This window comes from Pseudochaenichthys georgianus, chromosome 3 (genome assembly GCF_902827115.2).
Source record: "Pseudochaenichthys georgianus chromosome 3, fPseGeo1.2, whole genome shotgun sequence".
Lineage (NCBI taxonomy): Eukaryota > Metazoa > Chordata > Actinopteri > Perciformes > Channichthyidae > Pseudochaenichthys > Pseudochaenichthys georgianus.
This window is the reverse complement of record NC_047505.1, coordinates 13748782-13771847: the sequence shown is the minus strand read 5'-3', so window position 1 is coordinate 13771847 and position 23066 is coordinate 13748782. Positions and strand designations below refer to the sequence as shown.

At 42.3% G+C, this 23066-nt stretch overlaps 1 protein-coding gene across 1 annotated transcript; it reads right to left on the bottom strand.

The window, feature by feature from the left end:
* Positions 1-1060: 1060 nt before the first annotated feature.
* LOC117460919 (neuropilin and tolloid-like protein 2) lies at positions 1061-23001 on the bottom strand. The gene is made up of 10 exons (XM_034102548.1): positions 22485-23001; positions 16615-16671; positions 16216-16359; positions 12905-13153; positions 12124-12171; positions 11541-11668; positions 8406-8634; positions 4838-4951; positions 4570-4700; positions 1061-2931 (listed from the first exon to the last, which is right to left on the bottom strand). Exons 1-10 carry the CDS (start codon positions 22492-22494, stop codon positions 2194-2196), a joined length of 1848 nt encoding a protein of 615 aa, XP_033958439.1. The 5' UTR covers positions 22495-23001; the 3' UTR covers positions 1061-2193.
* Positions 23002-23066: the final 65 nt, after the last annotated feature.

The following is a 23066-nucleotide window of genomic DNA, read 5'->3' as shown; positions in this document are numbered from 1 at the left end:
ATTGCATGTCACCCATCTGGCTCAATCACATATCTCTCCAAAGGCTGGGGAGGGAGGGCTTCAGATGTGCATATTGTAAGGAACTCAGACTTCTTATCTCAGAAGTTCCACCATGCAGGAGATCAGGTAACAATTGAACTGTTTTTTTTTTCTAATTTAACTCTTATTTGTGAATTTATTATTTACCCATAGTTACCATTTTTGAAATTATGTGAGGTTTAATTAATCAGTTAACGTGATTTTGCCTCTTACCGAGTGATTCAACCAGGTATCAGAAGATATCAGGGAATGAAACTTCAGGCCATTCAGTCGGATAATTCGTCCACTCTTTAATAAGATATGGACAAGAATCCGATCCTATTAAATACAAAATGTTAAGGTATCTATCCCTGTCAATGGGCTGCAATGAATCAATGTATGACATGTTTGTTTAACATTTAAAATCTGCACGCTTACAGTGCTCCGGGCGAGGGGGAAAGGATTGTTTTCCCCCTCGAAATGCCCCGCCCCCAACTGTGACGCGACGCCGACTGTATGTATGCAGGTAGATTATGTTGCTTTTTAATGACTGTTTAAAATGCCTTTTTCTTAATGTCTTTCATTTTTGTAAAGCACTTTTGAATGCGTTATATTTGATGAAAACATTTAAATATTAAGAGTACATACAACATAGTGGGAAAGTAGAAGGTCGCCGATCCCTCCTCCAGCAAATCCCTGACGCCCCCCCCCCCCTTCCCATCGCTCCAACCAATGCTCCTCGTCCTCCACCACGCCATACATCTCACATGGGGTCTCCTCCATGCACCTTTAAGTAGAAAGCAGCCAGTTGAGGTGGTTTGAGCCAGCTGGGAGGAGACTGAGGGGCTGACCCAGGACCAGGTGGAGGGATAATGTCTCCCTGGGAGCGCCTTGGAATCCCCCCAGCTGGTTAAAGTGGCCAGGGCTTCCTCCAGGACCCTCTCCCCCAAACACTATGCGTCTTACCTTGTTGTGACATATCCATCTTAGGTGTGTGGCCATTTATCTTGGTGATAAAGAAACAGAACAGCTCAGACAGGAAGGTGAGTATGCTCTCATTTAATTCAACAGAATGAAATAATACAACCAGTGGTTCAAATCATAAATCCCATTTAGGCTAAATGTCCGTCTCCTCATGGAAACAGGTTGTGCTTGTTTTACACACTCAGTTCATGAGGGGAATTGAGAAATTATATGTTCTCCTGCTAAGGGGGTTTGGGAGTGGGATAGTTGCTATTTTGATTCAGTCCAGGACTCAAACCACACATTTTTATATTCCATAAATGATCACTCAAAGCCATAACGCCTATATGCTATAAAGCTCACAGAGCACGAATAGACCTTTCTCTCTCTGTATTTCTTACTAAAACAAGTCTCTCCCTGTGCTCTTCCTGAGGAGAGACTGAATGGAGTTTACCTTCCAATTATGTGTAAGGTAACCATTAAAATTACAGAATTATTAGTTATATCACATCGTTAACATCATCATCATCATCATCATCATCATCATCATCATCATCATCATCATCATCATCATCATCATCATCACCATCATTAAATCATCTGAGCAACATCTGTAAAAGATTAAGGAGTTAAAAGCGTCGTCATGAGGCTGAATATATACTGGTTTTAACAGTACAGTACACTGACAAAAAATAAAGACTCAAATGATTAGAAGACACACTATATATCATATATCATATATCTGTGCATGACAGGTGAATACATGTCGAAACTCAGTCAGGGGTGTGTCTTCATCTTTTTTCTCTCTTTGTTTCTGAATGGTTACCTGGTCGTATCGGCTCCCAAACAGAGAGAAGTCTGGGTCTGCATGCAAGAACCCTCTTCTTATGAAACTTAGAGATTACATGAGTTTTAGACCGGAGGAGAGATAAGATGTCTCCTGCACCCTACATCGTTCAGAATCCTTAATAATGGAACCATAAGTCCGTTTTTTTTGTGTCTTTTGGATCCTTGATCCCTATTCGTTTCCCAACCTTCAGGCGACTGCTTGAGAGAAGATCCTTAAGTGTGCAATTATGTTATTACTGTTTAAAAAGCAAAGGCAGAAGTGGGAAGAGGAGTGATCAATTTAAGATGAATGTGATCTCTCCTGTCTTCTTTTCTTCTGTCTTTTCTTCCGATGAATGAAATTCAAGACATTCCGTTCCTTGTCTAGAAGTCCATGGACATGGAGCGATGGTTTGGGTCAACTATTGTGGTGCTGTTGCGAGCGCTGTTGCCGCGGACACTGAGGGTTCCGCAGGCTCCTGCCATCCCACCGCCGATCCCTCCAGCGATGCCACTGGGCCCCGCCATGCCCACTCCTCCCCCCATACCCATTCCCCCTGCCATCGCCATTCCTCCTGTGATCCCCACCGGTCCTCCGATCCCTCCTCCTGCAATCCCTGACGGTCCTCCTCCCATGGTTCCCATGGTTCCACCCGTGGCTCCTCCTCCACCACGGCCGTAGATCTCACATGGGATCTCCTCTGTGACGCGGTCCTCGATGACCTGCTGGTCGCAGTCGTGAGTCTGTGAGTGCTGCTTGTAGCCGTAGCAGCTCTTCTTGTAGCTGGACGTGGAGTTGAACGTCTTCATGGGAGGTGGCTTGGAGAAGTCGTTGTGGTAGGACAGCTCCATGGAGCTCAGGGTGGTGCGGCTGTGCTTCATGCTGCCGCTGCCGCCGCCGCCGGTCGCCATGGAGCCCTGCGAGCCGCAGTGGTGCTCGTGCACGCAGCGGGACATGGTGGAGGAGCGCCGCAGCTTGTGGAAGTTGTCCAGCTCCTCGGACAGGTCGGCCATATCTGAGGAAATCTCCTTGTCACGCAGAGAGAAGAGCTCGTAGTGGGGCGGGTCAAATACCTCCTGGAAGCCCGCCTTGTTGAAAACACCGGGCCTGCGAGCTACCACCTGGAGAAGAAGGATATCCATTTAGACCGTTAAGATTTAAGGATTAGAAAGCCTGTAGTTTCCACAATGATAAAAAGGGATGTCACATTTCTGTGTTCTAATCAATTTAGCAACATTTGAAACAAGCCGATGATGGTTGGTAGATCGTTTCTATGTTGCCAGACCACTGTACATCAAATCTGATTATGTATAACAAATACATATACAAAATGATATATCATAGTAAGATTTGAAATCAAGTTTTCAGGGGTTTCATATTTAAAGTTTACAAAGGTGGTAGGATTAAAGGGGATGAAAGGAAATATCCACCCCAATATATATAGGAACTTCAAACATCTTGCCTTTTAAATATTTGTGTTATTTTTTTCCTTTCATTAATGGGTAATCAATGACATACTATTAGTTTTCTTGTGATTTGTGTTCACCTATTTAAATAATAAGCTACTTATTGTCAAAAACACAGCAGCTCAGCTAGATTCAACCTTTTACAAAATGTTAGGGAGTCATGCCGGAGAAACCCATTAATGACACAGTTTTTCCCACAAAATTCTCAATGGACCAGCCACATTTAAATAACAGAGACAAGTTAATAGGGGAACAAACATTTGCTGCTAATGGTAGCCACCAGAGTGTGTTGCAGCTCCGGTTTTGGCTCTAACGGTTCAAAAGAGATGTCAATCATCAAAATCGACCAATGGGTTCCAGAGAAACGGCAAACACGCCCATTTCCACCCAAATGGCCCCAGAGGTGGAGTTTTCTTTGCTAAACCTCTCTAAAAAGGTCAAATGTCACTTGTTTTGCATCAATCTTTATACAGGGTACTTATTATATGTTGTACTTTGGATTCCTAAAGCGTTTAGTCTACCTTACCATCATCCAAGGTAGTTTTCACTATAAGTAAAAAATAATCTTTGGACGGACACTATAATTTACAATTTTTTACCATGTTCAATCCGAATTTTCTTTAAAATAAAAAACATCTATATTGATTCTGACTTTTCTACATCCAACTCACAGGTTTATCATTACTTTGAGAAAAAAGATTATTAATGTTCCATTTTTGAGCCTGAGACCTGAAAAACAGGCTTGGGGTCTAACAGGTTAAATAAAAGATACAATAACCTTGAAATGACACATCGCCTGTTGTCATGATCTTGTTTTTTGTATTTTCTTTCTGTTTTTCCTTCCTGTCCTTTATGTTTTCCCTCCTGTTTTTGTATTATTTGTCCCAGCCTTATTAGTGCCACCTGTTCCCCATTAGCCCTTCAACCACCCGACCTCTTGTACACCCGCACTCTATCCCCTCATTAGTCCTGCTTGTATGGAAGTCCTGGTTTTCTGTTAAGGCTTTGTAAGATCCTTGTTTGTTGTGTAACAGGGCAGATCTGTTAGCTTCTGTTTGTTTTGCCTTTATTTCCAATAATGAAAGTTTCTTCTGTTCTAACTTCCTGCGTTTTAATCAACCCTGCTTCCACCTATGTTGAATTGCATTATCCTTTAAATGGTGTCTAATGGTGTGAAATCCCCGGGTGTATTCAATATTCTCTCCTCAGTCTCCATAGCACCTCACCATCACTTTCAATTACATGTCTCCTCTTTCCTGCTGAACAAAAGGTCAACCGCAGAGGGTGGGTTACCTTTTTCCTCGGCTGCTTCATCTGGACCAGGATGGAGATGATAAGAAGAACCAGCACGATGCCTGACGAGACACCAATGACGGTGCCGTGGGTCTTAGTGATCTGATGGAAAATACCCTTAGATCGCTTCTCTGGAGGAAGAAGAGGGTGAGGACAGGGAAGAAAGAATGATACAAAATGAAGAGAAAACCAAGCCTACGACACCTGCAGAAATGAATCCGATTCAACCATAGTATTCGGTAAAGGTTGGCAGGAAGAGAAAGATTACCTTTGCAGTGGTTTTCATCCCATGGGTAGACACAGTTCTGAACTCCATTGCACACCAGGGAGTTGTTAATACACATGTTGCTGTGGCAGAAGAATGAATTGCCTGAACAGGGGGCTGCGGGCAAAAGACAATACACAGAGAGAAACATTACAAATGAGAAATAAGCAGCTGTCTGACGGTGCTGGGTAAATTATGATACTCTTTGAAAGGAACTGGAAGCTATTTTGAGGATAACGAGAAAACAGAACAATAAATAAAAGGTCGATAATGTCGCTGTAGAAGTCTGCAGGGGCAGGTTATAAAAGTACTATTGTTCTGTGAAGAAACAAATGTGAAGACAGTCCACACAAGGCCATTCATCATCCTTCCCTGCAGACATCAGGGGGTGATGAGGGGAGGAGATGTTAGCTTCACAGAGCTGCAGCCTTCATGTCGAGGGAGATAGAGGAGACGAGGGAAAGGAGAGAGGAGTTGAAGCTGGAAAACGAAGAATAAGGCAGGGAAGGAGAAATATGGAAAAGATGAAAAGAAAAGCATGGCGTGGGGTGGTAGTTGAAATGGCTTCATGTGTGGTACAAATGTTCGGGCAAGTGGCGTGAGACAGCGCACATTAAAGTGACCGGGGTATGAAGGCTGCGCTGGCAGAGACGGAGATGGCGAGTAATTGAGGCTGGCTGCTGGGCTCAGGAGATTGATGCACTGCCAGGCTGAAGGAGCGGCTGCAAGGATTTGGATAACGCAGCTAGGGTTTGGTGTAGACGATTTGGTGCTGCAGCAACATGTGAGGGAAATGCATAATATTTCATTTATTTTTTATTCTGGCCCAATGAATTGTGTAGCAGGCAGGCACAAAGTTAACTGTTGATCATTAATACAAAGTTCATTTTTCTGTTTTGATATATTAAAGTCAGAGATCCCTCCCTTCCTTTATCCTTTCATCTCATCATCCCCACGTCCCTTCCACCCTCATCCCCCAAACCCCTCGACCATATATTCCTTCCTCCTTCCCTCCCTTTCTTCATTCACTGATCCCTGTAGCACTAAATCTTAAATCACAAACTTGAACAATTCCCACCAAAAACGATTTTGAGGGGATAAAAAAAGGAAGAAATCGAAGTCAGTGTAACAGAAGGGAGAGCCCTCAACCAAGACAGACAATCAATACATGCCATGTGTACAGACAAAGATAAATAGTACAAATCTTGAAAAATAACATTACAAGACAGATTGCAAAATGATATCAAAAAGCATGGACAGAAAATATAATGCCAAAAACAGTCAGGAAGTGCACACGCCCTCTTCCCTACTACAAACATGGAGGGATTTCTCCTTATTTTCTTGGTCAGTATCTCAGCAAGAGCATCATGACAGGAGAAGGTACATTATACCCAGCCTTCAGTCTCCTTGGCCCGTTCTCTCTTCCACCAGCCGCTTTCCCCCAATGTTCCACCTCTGGATTTGCAGCCGCTGAGTCTTTATCACAGCTGAAACAGACTGTGGTCCGCTCCACCAGCTTCACGCTCTGCTCCGAGGTCCACAGTGATTGTGTGAGTGTGTGTGTGTGTGTGTGTGTGTGTGTTTATGCGAGTGAGAGGGTCCACCCCATCTATCTCCCTGTAGACCGAGCCTCTCCTCTGACACTGTGATCGCTTCCAAACCCATTATGTGTGTCCCGCCTTCAAAATGTAGCCTTTCACACAGGGTGTCAACAAGGCTTCATCCTCTTACCCCCACCCTCCTTCCACACACACACATACTCACAATGGGTGTGTATGCCAGTGTGCCAGTATGTGTGTTCAGTAGCATCCTAATATTTTGGATTGAGAGGTGCTTCTGTTGGATGGTTATAGCACATTATGGGTTTGTGCACCCTTTTCTCTGAGACAGGTGCTGGCAGATCTTCCTTCCAGTGTTTCATCAGAAAACAATCCCAGTGCTTTTTTTATTGTTTCAATGAGAACGATATCTCAATAATGTATCACTGCTGTTGACAAGCATTTCTTCTAACTTCTACAGTGAGGTCACAAGCCCTTTTCTGAAAAGTAAAACAACTCTGTGCTCAGAGCCATCGCATAGAAACAGCCACGCCTGTTGAAGAGCTGTTTCTTGAATTGGCTGTATGTGACGACATGCTCTGTTCTCATTGGAAACATTTGAAATAAGAGGCGGGTTCAGAGAAAAAGGCGCCATTTGGAAATTGGCGCTAAGAAAACAAAGTGCAGGAGGCAGTGGCGTAACTATTGACGGTGCAGCCAGTGCAAGGAGCGCATGCAAAAAAAAAAAAAAGAATAAACTTTTAAATGTTTGGGGCCCAAATGGCATTGACCGGTTCACGCAGTCTTCAAAGTAACCAAGCAACCTAAATTAATTTGTAATTTGTCTGTCCAATGACCTAGCTCCCTTTCATGTCATGTGATACCTTGCGTGACGAGCGAACTGTTTAATCAACCTGTACTGTAGCTAGCAGCAGCAAGTTCGGTAGCATTATAACAATTTGAATAGCTTGCATTTATAATGTACAGCAAACCAAAGCACAAGAGCAGCGCTCAAAAGAGAAAGGACCAGAGAGAACAAGGAGATGTAACAGCTCAACTGACAAAATTAGACCGTTTTTTTTGTCATACATTGTCCTCGAAATTGAGCGCTAACGTTAGCAATGTTGACATGCAGCGGCAGCCGACATGCATATAAACATGTATGCTATAAACATGGCACAGTGTAATTAGCTTTCCTCTCAGAGATGACAGTTGATACACAGTGTGTGTTCGTGCCTACAGATGCAGGCAGAAAGCAGGACCTCATAAATCAACTGTTCTTGTATCTGTTTCTGTGTGTGGGTGGATACAGCTTTTAATCCATTACAGAGTGTCACACAGAGAGTTATCAGGGGCAACTGGAATGGAGCTTTGTCTATTAGCGATCAGTATACTTCTGAACACATTCAGATCTAACTGTAACAAAACAGACAAACAATCAGTTCAAAATCAATCAGTGTGTAAGCTGTGTAAACAGAAGCTCATCCTGTTGTAATAAGTGAAGAGATAGCTGTGGTGCAGGAATGAGACCTATACATGGAAATGAGTTGTTGAGCACTTCCAGGTTCCCTTGTCTTCAGTCAATGGTTTTAGATAGACTCCCGATATAAGGTGGGGCAACACAAGCTTTGGAGATTTTCCTGTTTTGATCTAGGACATGAAATACGTCAGTAAATATCTAGAGGCTAAATGAGACTACTAAACGTCATCACGCCGAACATTAGATGCCTTTAGCATAGCGGTGTTGGTGTGGAAAATACCCTGCTGAACAAAATGTCTTTTATCTTTGGTTTGGCTCAGATATTTTTTCTACAACATTCCAAAATCCAATGGAACAATCTCATTGGCTTTCATTGATGGACAATTTGCGACGCTTTCTACCGGGGTCAGCCTACAGAAATAAGTCATCCCTGCACCACTTATTCGAGAAGGCAATACACTTCTAAGTAATAGCAAAAAGAGTTTAACATTTAAAGTGTGTGAATAGAAAAGGTATTGCCAGTATGGCCAACGCTGAGGTATGTTGTACTCACGGTCAACGAATGAGGTGAAGAGCATGCGGAATCGGCTGAGTCTGCTCTTCTCGTCAGCCCACATTCGCACGACTCCCACTCCGTTATCTAGCATCACATCGTTGGCCACGGTGCTGCAGAACTTGGCCTTGAGGTTTTCGATGGCGCTGCTGCCATCGTACACGGCCACAAAGTTCTTCTTGCACTCATTGGAGTGTTCCATCTGGTACTCCATGAAGCGCAGGTAGATCTGCAAACAGACAGGAGGAGCAAATTAAATGAAGGGCATAACTCCCGGTAAGACTTAGATAAATGGCACAGCTGTCTAATGACATTCAGAAACTGCACTCTTAATGAAGAAATACATGGGAAATATGGCACTGCATTAAATCAGGAAAGCAAATAGATTTAAAACATCCAGACACCAGTAATGAATAGAAAGATCAGAGTAGAACCCCTTTGATAGATTGGCGATCTGCTAGTCTTGTCTTTGCTCGAGCATGCTTGGATAGGGACAGGGTAAACCACAAAGAAGATCGACCACAGATGTATTGATGGACAATAAAATCAAATCATCTAAATCTTTTATAACTTGTGATGCAAGCATGCTTAATTTATACACTAATAACTGGCTCCTGAGAAAAGTCAGTCTAAAAATATCTGTCGTGGTCTGTTACGTCTACCTCAGTCTCCTCTTTTCTCTGGGATGTGTCTCAATTTAGAGAAAGCCACAGGGCCTGAGCATACTCTATGTGCTCACTTGGAGAAACTGTTGTATTTAAGACGTGTACTGACAGTAGCAGAAAGTCAGAGTTGAGAACTCTTCGCTTGGTAAGTATTGTCATAATTGTGACACACAATCATATGTTTTTTTTGAAGCAATGTGATATTTCCATTAGGGTTTGGAATGTTGCATACATTAAGATCTGTGCAACAACACAAGTTTAACATGTTGGGCTATACACGATCACATACTTGGCTAATGTTCGGAGTTATGACATTTAGCAGTCTCATTTGGCGATTTGTTAGGAACCGCTGTTTTTCAGACTTTCACCAATTTGGTATTCTCTGACATATTTTATGTCAAAGAACAAAAGGGGAAATTCTTATAAGGTAATGGTTACCACAGACATTATTACAATCATTTGAAAAGATCATTGATTTTGAGAAGAGGGAGCCCGGAAATGCTTAAACTCATTTCCAGGGTTTGGAACTCATTCCTGCACCACTATACTGAAAGCAGCCGAAAGGCAGTATCATATTGCATTGTTTATTGCAAGTAAATACTTTATTACAATTTCCAACGTCGTCATATGTTTTCCTCATATCCCTACTCTGATCTGTTGTGTCCCAGTAAGCCATGAAATGTTGATATTGACTCTTCTTTTACATTTACAGCTGTTCTTTTCCTACTGTGCTTGGAAGCTCTGTTAAATTCGCCTACAGCCTGTGTGTTGTCCAGCCACCGGTCCTCACAGCAGCGTTGGCGCCTAAGTGTTGAATCTCATCCTGCCAAGTAATGAGAAAATAATGTCTTTGAATTGTTTGACTAACTCAGCGGTAATTACGTGATGAGAACTGGGCCGCAGGTTGAAAACTTTAGATTAAACTTCAGCACCTTCAGCCCACAGGCACCTGTAACCACGCAGCATGAGAGGCTGCTCTGCTGAGTCTGCTGAGTCTGCTGCTTTGCTCCTTCTGCTTGGTCGAGCTAATATCTGGCGCGGTGACTCAAGGCTGTAGCTAAATGCAGACCCTCTTCACTGCTGCCCCTCACTGCACACGTCTGACCAGTGCAATGACAGGATACTCTGTGTGTGAGAGAGATGTTAGGCAGAGCTTCATGCATGAATGTTTACGTGTGTATGCATATGACTTTCTAAACATATGAGTGTATACTGTGTAATTGCTAACAATACCCTATGTGACAGTATATTATGTAATTTGTGTCAGCTGCTGTTTTATACTTAATGTGATGTGCATGAATGTGTGTGTTGATGGCGAGGCGGAAGCACAGGAGCGTGCTGATGACTCATTTAGCCGTGAGGTGGAAGCAGAGCGGCATTGACTCGAGGCTAGGCAGGGTGTGTTTGGAACTTCAGTGGTGTTTAGGATATCCACTCGTAAAACCAGAACCTATGAGAGCCCACAGTACCGGGCTTTCACTCTTGATTTGTTAACACATCTTCAGGGCTGTACTTTATGAATGTGTCAACCTCTCTGTGTATTAGCACTACTCATTGTGTATTCAATGACATCCACAGTACAGACATGACCACCAGAGTATATCTTCTCAACGAGAACACAACTATATGCTATTTATATTCCTACAAAATATGAAATTCAGAACATCACCCCTAATGTATCTCTGTTTACAAGCCTTCAACTATTTCTCATCAGATTTCTTATGTTGGATGACTGCTCATATCTTTTCAAGGATACACGGCATGCTTCACCACAATGAGCAATTGTATCATTTGTAAAAGCCTCTCAAACCATTGCCACACGTTACAAACATTTTAACCATGAGTGCAGTAAGAAACATTCTGCTTGTGAAAAGCCCTCGGAAAGATGTGCAAAATAGTTCAGTGGAGCAGGACCTTGAAGTACTTTAAGTGTGTTAAAGAGGCCCTAACACACACACACACACACACACACACACACACACACACACACACACACACACACACACACACACACACACACACACACACACCCCCCCCCCTGCCTGAAACGCCTTGATTGGACTCGCTTATTAACTTCTGTAACATAATGACATCAAAATGTTACTCTCATGTTTCTATTGGCTAGTGCTCCAAAACATTCCCACATGATTGGCTAAGGGACGGGACATATTTTAGTGGTTGACCAATCACATTAGAGCCTGCCAGTCAACCAATCAGAGCAGACTGGGCTCTGGTTTCAGACAGAGGGTGAAAAGAGGTGCTGCAGCACAGGCAGTATGAGAAAAATAAAGAGCTTTTTGATTGACATTAGAGCATGGAGACATGTCGCAGTAGAGACACTAATAACACCAAATATGAACCTGAACATTTGCATGAAAGCGATGTTAAAATGGAGAGTCTGGAAAGAACCAACAATAGGTTATGGGATGAAATAGAAGCAATGAGAACTAATGTGTTCCCTTGTACTGACCTTGGACTGAGGAGGAGCCCTGATGGTCCAGATACAGTCCAGAGCATCACCAGGCTTCACTTTCTCCTCCTCCTCCACCTGACTGGAGCGAATAATCCCATCCCATCCACCAATTTCAAACTGACAGTCTGTACAGAGACAGAGGAAATGTGGAGGGGGAGGAAAGACGAAGGAGAAGACAGGAAAGGTCATGAGAAGATAGAATACAAAGTGGAGAAAGAGAGGAGGAAGAGCAAAAGGAAAAGGGTTCGATGGGAAGAGGAGGCAGGGAGACAGGTAAAGGGTTTTATTTAAAGAAGATTTAAGGTGGAATTGAAGTGAGCACAGCGGATTAGGACGAAGACAATAAGAAGACAGAGGAACAAAGGCAAGAGAGACAGTGAGGAAAGAAGAAACAGTGTGTTCCTTCATGTGTTTAAATGTATGTGTGTGTACATGCGTTCAATTCATTTACAATTGTGTGCTTGTCAAGGTACATTTGCGTGTTCAGTATTCATGTCAGACGCACAGATTGCCTCCGGTAAGCTTCTGAGCACAGAGGAGCTCTTCAAAAAGCATCGAACGCAAATTCTGAAGAGCTTACCTGGGATGGGGTTTAGCAGTCCGCCCACGTGCAGATGGAAATCAGGGTCTGAAAATGATAAGATTTGGGAGGCACATTAGTCTCAATCCGCACAGCAGAAATGGGTAAGCAGAGACCACAAGATAAGATCCCATGAAGGTGGGCCAGATAACGCAGAAAGGGGTATCTCTGAAGTTAATATCGGTCGCCTGATGGGAGACATTGATTTCAGGCATGATGGGTTTTGGATGTGGAACGTGTGTCTGCTGTAAAGCAAGAAGAGTCAAGAAAGAAGGCTGTAATGTTGGAGGGCCCGTTAGCAACCTGTGGATGTGCAGCTAGCCCATGCTAAATCATCTTTCCTGAAGGGTGTCGCATGGCTGGTAGAGATTGGATCACTCAGGTCAAAGTTTTATCAGCAAATGTAATTACAGCATATCAAGTAAAAGTACACATCTCAGAAGAAATGCGCTCCATATCTGATTTATCATTGTATGTGTTTATATGTCACATTATTATATTGTGGTCATTGTTCCATCAAGCAGCATTTTACTGCTGTAGACAAACAAAGATCTGATAATTATTCATGTTTAAGACTTTCTTTCTCAACTTTTAGAAATATATTGGTTACTATTTCCATTTAGTTTCCCAAACAGCTATTGCACGGGTTTAATCTTTAGTTAAATGTTTATCACATGTTTTTTAATGCGAAATGTTCATCTGAAAAGTGGGTTGTCAGATAAGTGTAGTTTAGTGTACTGTAACAACATCCCCTGCAGACACCCAGCTTGAGTGACTGTACCCGCGATGAAGGTGTATTTAATCCGGAATCCCAGTCCTTCCAGCTCCTCGTCGCTAGTGAACTTGATCCACATGAAGCGTCCCGTCGATGTGACCAGTCCCGGGTTCTTTCCCCCACACAGGCGATCAATGAGGGGCGAGAACCCAAATGGCCCATCCCGGATTTCGATGTGGTCGAAGCGGCACTCGAAAGATGGCTCGATGTAGTAATTCTTATCGAAAGCCAGCTGGATCCTTTGTCTGGGTAGAGCTTCGGGGAATGAGGGAGTGGGGAAAAGAAAGGGAACAATAGAGGTAAGTCCATGACCGGAACACCAATTCAATCTTGTATTGTGCAGGACAAAGAACAATCTGGATAGTATCAAAAGCATGAAGAGTCAAATATGAGTTAATGTGGACTTTGAAGTTGAACACTTGGGCTGTTACGTGACCCTCAACTGACTTTTCAGAAGTTCGTTAAGAGTGACGTGAAGGAACGTAAAGCCCCTCTCAAACATGCAGACAAGCCCTGAGGAAGCATAACCTTAGCTCAACACTGGCATGGCTGGGTTTGGGTTCTCGGTATTGGTCAAGAATCCAATCAAATAAACCAGGACACGACCCAAGCAGAGGACACAGGTTCGAATCTGGCTCTGGAACAATTGCTGCATGAAACCCTCTCTGTCTCTATAACAACTATTTCTCTACAATAAAGGCACTGGTTGCACAATAATTTGTATATATGTACATTTGTATATACTGTATACATTACAGTCAAAGAAGAAAAATACATTAGATGACATTTAGCTGGAGGTTTTTATCCAAAGCGTCTTACATACATGTAACTGTATATATGCATGTGAGCAATGTGGAGTTAAGTATCTTGCCTAAGGATGCTTCAACATGTTGACTGCAGGGTTGGGGATTGACCCACGGACCCTCCCATTGAGTTATTTGATTTAATGCAAGGTGTGATTTGCCCCCTACCATAGCTGCTACAACCTTTACAGTCTGTGGTTCGGTGAAGTTGAGCATGGTATAAATAAATAGTTGAATAATTCAAATACTTTCAAAATGTGTAAAAATCATCTGGAATGGGATGATTGATGGCCGCACTTTAGGCAACTGAAAGCATCCATTCAGTCGGTGGGAACACAAGTCATTGCATTACTCTATCGATATCTGTATCACTTTGAACTGGTATCGGACATTTCAAGTATTATTAGTAGTGAATTTTAAAATGTTACTTACTTTTGGAGCTGTGACTAAAGACCACATAATTATGTACTTACTTGAACTTAAGACCTTATAAGATCATCCACACGTTGTTCATGCTTTGGTTTGCGCCTTTCAATCATGCTTGACAATATTAAAAGCGTGTATGACCAATGCATAAATCATGAGGGAACAGAACAAGCCGACTATCGTATCCTTTACAGATAACATAGAGCAAACTCAAACAAATAAACAAAGTCTTGGCTTTCAGAATATGAAACTTTTATTTCCAAAATCCCACGATAAATACATTTTTGAAGCTTGTAAAGGGAAGATGACAGCTCTGACTCGCCACCCTGCACTTCCACAGCGCCGCCCCCCCTCCCTCCGGTTGAAATTATGAATGCAAGGCGTATAGTAATCATAGATAACACGGCAGGGTCCGTTACAGTTTGTTTTCATCTCATTTCAAATAAACAACACACACACACACACACACACACACACACACACACACACACACACACACACACACACACACACACACACACACACACACACACACACACACACACACACACACACACACACACACACACACACACACACACACACACACACACACACACACACACACACACACACACACACGTCAGCAGTGCTATCTCTCAGTCGGTGAATCCAGAACACTGCGGTTCACAAGTCGCTCGTCATACATGTCTCCATACTGCATGGGCAGAGCTCACAGGAAGTGTTCAACGAGGGGAAATCATGCCTGCCTTGGGATATGAATCGTACTAAATAAAGACGCTAAGGATGGGGGGGGGGGGCTGTGAATCATCTGTGGCAGGGAGAAGCTGAACATGCCACGAAATCGGAAAAAAAGAGAACGATGTCAAGGGCGGTTACATGCGTACGCTGCAGTGTGCTTCTGATATTGTGTCTCTGTTCTCGTCTTTGAATGTGAGCCTTCCCTTTCTGCTTCAGTGAGCAGCTTGTGTGCCTGCACTTCCTGTGTGTTCACCCCCTGGTGTGTGGAGCCTCTCTCTCTGTGTAACTTTCTGTCACACACACACACACACACACACACACACACACACACACACACACACACACACACACACACACACACACACACACACACACACACACACACACACACACACACACACACACACACACACACACACACACACACACACACACACACACACACACACACACACACACACACACACACACACACACACACACACACAAAGCTTTCTGATTAGCGCTTGTGCCAAACGGTAGCATCTCTGCAACAGAATTATCGGCTCACCAGTGGAGCTCGGATATGGATATGAGTAAGGCCATTCAAGACCAAATGATAGGTTCCATCTGTCACATGCAGACCCACTGTGGTGTTCTTTTGCACACACCAGTAGGCTGCCTGGGATGAAGGCTTATTCGTCAACAATAGGTGTAGGCTTGATTTAACCACAGGGGGAGCCCTCGAGCCATGTGTTAATCTAGTCCACACCACAGCCAGAGGAGTAGCTCACACATCTCATTAAAGGCTATACATCAACTTCATGGACAAACAGTTCATCAACTTAGTGTGAAAACACATCAGCCAAAACCCCCGACCTCATCTCCTATAGCCGCTAATGATTCCATCATGTCTCCCGCCGCGCGGCAGGCCACTAAATTACTGATGGATGTGATATTTCTGGAAAGCATTGACAAGGACGCTCCAGCGATACGCAACCAAAGCTCAGTTGTGTAACAGATGTTCATCTTTTTTTATTCAATAGCAGAGTCTTCTGGCACACACTGCCAATGGGGATAAACGCAGCACTACTCTGATTAGGCCAAAAGTCAGGGGGCTACCCACAATGCAGCGCCACTCTCCATCATTTTCAGAGAGGTTATATCTGTGGGGTGAAGCAAACTCATTCGAAAAATGCCAAGCTGATTGCCCACCGGCGAAGGAACAGAAGATGGGATAGGGACGAGGTTATATAAAACGATGTCAGTCAGACTAACGACTTTCACTGAAGGAGGCTGTAAGGCTGAGAGGCGGGAAACAGCTGCGTCGAGCAGGAAATGAAGATGAAACTGAGCCGTGTGTTTTACCTTCCAGGATGTAAACGCACTCCTTGTTGGGTGGGTACGTCGTGGGGTAGTTTGGCGACGTGAACACCCCACCGTTGATGTTGCGGACCCACGTGCCGCAGTCGTTCTGGTTGGAGGTCTGGGCGCCATGGTCGCTTGTGAGATCTTGAAGCAGAACAGGCGCACAGATGGGTTATTGAGTCAGGGGATCAATGAGCGAATGATTGGAAGGCAGGGAGAGTGGGAAGAGGGTTGGCGTGAGAAGGAGGAAAACACAGGCAGGGAATAAAGACGGGGAAAAGGCAGAACAGAATAAACCATTTTGTCCTGTGATGCGAATAGAAATAATACTCCTGCTTTACACTGCTTACTTTCATAACAGCATTTTTGCAAGAGAAGAGAATTTCAGCCGGAGCTTACCTTTAGTTCGCTGTGCCAGAGCAAAACCCTCTTCTATCAGAAAGAAGAGTATCCACGCTGTAAGAAAAAAACAAAACACATAAGCCACAGGTAATAATGCGTTTATGTCCTTGTGTTTAACATCGGAAAGAAGATACATCCTTTCAACACGTGTGAACAGCTGCAATATTGATGCAACCTGACCTTGATGAATAAGGAGAAAATATAAATCAATACAAATTTCGAGTAAATCCCTGATTTAATTAAAACATGTGTTGCTGAGAAAGGAGGAGGATGGCTGTGGGAATATAATCATATGAAGGCCTGTGTTTTTAATACTAGGATATAATCATATTGCCAATATAAGATGGACATTTTCAGAGACTGTTAGTGATGAACCCTCTTAAAATGATGGAGCTACAAGACTGCAAAAGATAGCCTAGAAGATGTTAACATGTGAGGTAGGTTGTCATACACCTGCATTTATTACATGCTTTTTATCAGTGGTAGAAAGTAACTAACTATATTTACCCAAGTACTGTACTTAAGTACACATTTGAGGTACTTGTACTTCAGATTTTGAAACCCAATATTTAGGAAACGTTTTTTAATATAAATATTTGGTATATAGATTAAACCACCCAACATATTAAAGTCATTAAAACCATGAGTGATAACAGAAAATTAAGTAATAATACGTTTTTTGTTCATAATTATTTATGCAGTTCTGGCTTCTTAAATGTCAAGATTTGCTATTCAAATATTTAAAGCAAGAGTTGTTTCTGCAATGAGTATGTTTACTTTGAATACTTCAGGTTAATTGTCCTATTTTTCCAAACTTTTACTTAAGTACCATTCTCAATTCAGTACCTATCCTTGAAATTAAGTACTTTTACTCAAGTAACACGTTTACTTTTTTCCATCACTGCGTTTTATGTGTTCAATGTCACCAGTGATATTCAGCATCTTTTGCTCGATTAGTGAAGTGACATCATGCATGTTCTTCTTGGATGATAATTCATGAATTGTTATCATTGTTTTCTTTTGGGAATGCATTTTGGATATCTCTGTTTATCACTATCAAAAACAGAACCATTTACAGCATGTTTTTAGAAATAATATCTGATTAAAGGCACTGTATTTACTTTGGATAGCAATGAAACTAGAAAGTTTACAGTGTAGGTTTTTTGTTTTATAATAGAAAAAAACATTTGGAGAAAATAGCCTTTAATAAAGACGTGTTGTATGGTGAAATATGCAAATGAGGCATTAACTACAACCAAGTACAACCTTTTTATGAATTTAGTAGAAATCTACAGACGCAAACCCTCAAAGTTAATAAAGTAAACACCTGATGTGTTTTTTTTTATAGATGTCTTTCTAATTTAATGGATGTGTTTAGTCTAGGGTACCTTAGTTTAATTCAGCAGCAATGTTAAAGTATTTGTAGTATAAGTCAAATGGTCGCACTAGTGGCAGGCTACATAGATGGAATAATGAAAGAAGCGACGGAATTAAAAGTAGTAGAGTAGTAGCTCTGCAGTGGAATTGCATATCGGTAATACTACCAGTAAAAATATGAGCAGCAGCAAGATAGTTTTAAACCATCAATCTATAATCTGTAGCCTCTAGGCAGCAGAAACATTAGCAGAATCACAGGATTACAGGCTCCAAAGTTTACAGCAGTCATTTGGGCTGAGCACGGCTAAAGACAATAGGTTAAATATGTTGTATTACACAGCGATATCTGCACTGAAAGGCGGTGGACGCTGCCTCGCTCTGATAAACCACCGTAGACCTGATCCCCTTTGAGTTCATAATAGGTTGGCCCGCTCACATCGAATTACGGAGCAAGCGCGAGCGTGGCATGTTGCATAATGGCACCCAGGGAAGAAGGGTGGAGGAGAGAGGGATAGAGAGAGCAGGAAATAAAGAGAAAGAGCGGGGGGTCTAATGAAGAGGAATGCATGGTTAACATAAGTGTTGAATACTACCGAGCAAATGCATGTTTGAATGGACTCGTTTTGAAACGCACACACACAGCCCCCAGGCTACGGCTTCCTCATCACTTCCATCTCCATTATCTTGCAATGAAGGAGTAGGTGGGAGTTTAAACTACCGCTGGCACATAACATTTAGAGAGCAGACCACCCAAACTCACTCAAGAAGCGTAAAACAGAGATGTGCTCTGGGCTCTTACTGAGGATTTTTTCCAGATTATAATAAACTCATTATAATGAATTGTGTAGATAGCAGGGACGCTGTTACATGATGTTGCCCTCGAAAAAAAGCTAGGTATCTGTGATAATTTCAAATGATATGGGTTAATAATAATCAACAGTTTTGTTGAACAGTTATTGTACCTGCAAGATAAAAACATGCCTGGAGCTGCAGAGGTAGGAATGTGTATCATCAAGCATATCAACCCTCTTTTGAAAGTGTGTAGGCTATAACATTAGATGATGAAGTGGTTTACTGTAAATACAGGTAATCCAACAGGCATAACTCTTTCTATCTGCTGTCCTGCCTCCGGATGTTAAGTAAAGTCCATAAAACAAATATTCCTCACATTAAAAGTCAACAAAAAACAAAGACGTTTTTATCTGGCCTCTGCTCATTTTGAAAAAGAAAAATTGCCCTGCTATTCTGGGTCATGGCATTTCATTTGGCTTATAACACAGCCAAAATCCGGTGATAATCTTCTACTTTTACCTTAAATGTAACAAGGACTTGCAAAATAAAGCAACACATAGGCCACCAGCCTACTGTAACACAGGGCGGACGGAGGAGGGATTGGGATATAACATTCCTGATAATGTGGGGTTCTGTTTTATCTTGTCCAAATGAGAAAGTGTGGCCTAAATGAAAAGGCTAACTCCTAGGCAGAGTTGGGTGTAACGCGTTACAGTTACGCGTTACTGTAATAATATTACTTTTGTCGGTAACGGAGTAGTGTAACTCGCTACTTTTATAATTCAGTAATCATACTACAGTTACTAACATTGCCCCGACACGCGTTACTTCGTTACTTACTAAAATCAGTCATAATCAAACCTCAACAAACACCTGCAAAGAACATGTGCTAAGGTGAAGCTAACGCACAGCTATTTGTTGTTTGTTTATAGCACGTATTATGTTCTTCTTCTCTGTTTTCTGGTTGTTGCCTGTTTTGAATGACGAATACACACTACCGCCACCTGCTGGTAAGGAGAGTTATTGCCACTTACGCATGCGCAGTTAGTACGTGCTCAGCTGAAGTCTTTGCGGTGTGCTCCAGTCTGGTTCCAGTGAAACACATGGCCAACACGCCGACGCAACAGCGTGAGCAGAGATAGACTACGCAAAATATACAGATAGCAGGAGACAGAGGACAGCCACGGTCAGATCAGGAGCTATCTGGGTCAGTCTTATGCGACAATGGAAACTGAACTAAAGAGAACATTTGAAACTTTAGCAGTCTGTGTGATCTGCCTGCAGGGAGGGGCGGGCCGGCTCTGCGAGTAAAGTAACGAGTAAAGTAACGAGTTACTTTATGTAGAGAGTACCGAAGTAGTGTAATATATTACTTTTTAAAAAAGTAATATGTAATATATTACTTTTTTTTAGTAACGACCCCATCTCTGCTCCTAGGCTACATAATAGTCCTACATAATAATTGGGCTACAACAGTAAAGCTAAGAATGACGCTGGAGTGACAGGATGTGGGCTACACCTGTGGTCGCTTAGGAGCTAATTATAGCCTCACTAGGTTATAACTTCTGATTAGTGCCGGTGGTGCACTGCTGCGAACAAACAGGCCTACAAATGATTAGATAACTCTGCCTACAAACATACAATTAACATAAATGTAGCCTACTTGTTTACTTTTACGGCTAGCTAGCCTACTCGTTTACTTTCATGGCTCGCTACCGGAAACGGCTAGCAACAACGATTCAAGAAGCTAAGCTTCACTGAGCGTCTCAGTTGTTGTTAGCGAGAGGCAGTGGCGGGAGTCGGATGTATGGAGAGCCAAAAGGGCCACAAAATGTCACTGTTTCAAAATGTTTCATGATGATAAGAGTGAGACCCTCATTATGTTTTGCATAGCCAATAAGCTTATAATTGATGTAACCAGTCAGTAAAGACGGATAGAGTAGAGCCAGACCAAAGCAATGCTAAGAGGAAAAGTATAATCATCTTGCTTCATTGTGTCAGATCAACAACCTGTGTTAATCACTGACCTCCATTGTCTTTTAAATAAACTATGCTGATTGTTGTACTGTAAATATAACTGTATTGAAAACTGTTAAAGATGGGCAGTTTGGTTATACATAGCTATAGATGCCTTTTTTATTATTGTAAGATGATTGAAAATTGTACAGTTTACAGAAGATCAAATAGCTATTTCCCTGAAAATAGCTATTTGAGCTTGTTTACCTCGTTTGTGATTTGCGATGAAAATGTGTTATTTTTACCAACATTAAAAGCAACGTAAAAGGTGCTAGAACATTCCAAACATGAAAGTGCAGTTTAAAATCAAACACTTAACTAAAAACCATGTTGAAATAGTGGCACTTTATGGCACAGATCACAGCAGAGGATGAATAGTGTATTTAGAAGTAGGCCTATTTTACACATGTTTCAACAGTCCATGATGTGTATTGCAACTGTCTCAGGGTCTGTTGCAACGTATACTTTGCTCCTTTCCTATATTTTAGACAACATCATATTTAAATGGAATGGCTAATTATAGAACATATGTAATTTAAATATATAACAAATTGATGGTTCTAGACCGAATAGTCTCCGAGTAAATGAGAGAAATGGAAAAAGTATTGCAACCATCCCCAGTCCACCGTAGCATCTGCTATCAATTTTATGAAAAACTATGTCAGTGAGATAAATGTATTCTTGTGAAATAAATATCAGAACAAACCAAAGCGCTTGGCTTGATGAACAATAAAACATATTCTTAAAGAAAAAATGGCACCTTTTTAAAACCAAAACCTGCAAACGTGCCTCTGTCTGTGACCACTGTTTGGGGGTAGAATAGTGTGATGGACAACATGTTTTTATGTCAGTGAGATAAATGTAGACGAAGTCAAAGTGTCCGCTATAGGAAACACTTAATGCTCCCTGATGGGTTTCAAATAGATATGCCCTTTTCTGTTCGTTATCATCATAAATCAGAATCGCATTGCACTCATAGCCCGGCAGAGGCACACCTCAGAGCCTCAAACTGGCTGCACTGGTTCTGCTCCATTATTACATTACGCTCAACTGGTCCAGCATATAAGAGCCTCACATTACAATAACGTATCCTTTTTAATTTGATGAAATTCTCAAAAGCAAGTGGAATCATGATATGTTTAAGGAACCATTTGATGTTACAGTAGTTCAGTTTATTTTCACATTAACGTCGATCTAGCCGGTTCAAACCGACCAAACTCAGAAGAACCTGGCTGGCGAACTGCTGAATCGTAGAAATGTGTGAGGCTAACCAACATGCTGGATCTTGAATAGCACTTTGTGGCAATTGCAATCAGTTATGTGGGCAATAAAACAGCCAGATTAAAACACAAGTCACAAGATGGCAAGTTGATATAAAAGACACATCAAATACAGATAAATAAAGATATAGCAAAGAGAGATGCAATGTTTTCCAATGTATCTATTGCATTAGCGGTCTCTTTTTTTACGATAGATTAAACTAATCGAAATTCAGTATTTTATTATTTCATGTCACTCTAATTGCATGGTTGAAATACTGAAAACAAACCATCTCTTGTGGTGAAAAACAAAACAAAAACAAGAACATTCATTTATAGTTCATAATTAACTGTGGAATATTCCTGCCCAACGCGCACCATGGACCCTGACGCGCATCTCGGATTCTCTCGGCTCCAACTCACCTCTGTGCATCTCCTCTCCCGGTGTGATTCCAACACAAATGGCACCGATTCTACAAACGCACTCCGGATCTGTCCATGTTACGTGTCCACGGGGCTCTTTTCAAAATCCAACTTTTCTTCGACAAACATAAATCCATTTACGCAGATCGCTCCAAGAGAGGAAGGCAGTAGTACCAAGATCTTCTTCAGGCGGCGCTCCCGCTGCGTTTGGCTGGAGGATGAAGACTGCTGCGAGCCTTTTAGCCAGGCATCATCATCATCATCATCATCATCACCTTAAAAACAGCGTCCAGTGGGACTACAGTGGAGAGGACATGTGGAGGGAGGATGGACTGATCCAGGCGGACTGACGCGCTCTAGAGGTATCCAAAAGACGCATATGGATGGAGAGACACAGAAGAGAGATGAGGAAGAGTACGGAGGAGGAAGAGGGGGAGGAGAAGAGACTGTCTCTGTCTGCTCTCCGTCCGTGTCTGAACTAAGAAATGATCCTGAGCGAGGCTCATTTAAGCCGTGGGCGCTGCTTAAATCAATGAGTGGCTTGTCAGGAGCATCGTCAATGTAGAAGCAACACAGACTCAA

Bases quoted from the DNA above. Each gene is read 5' to 3' on its own strand.
- LOC117460919 (XM_034102548.1), bottom strand. The intron at 16,360-16,614 runs GTAAGCTCCGGC...TTCTGCTTCAAG, and splicing joins TCTGGCACAGCGAACTAAAG to ATCTCACAAGCGACCATGGC. The intron at 4,701-4,837 runs GTAATCTTTCTC...TTCTTCCTCCAG, and splicing joins GGATGAAAACCACTGCAAAG to AGAAGCGATCTAAGGGTATT.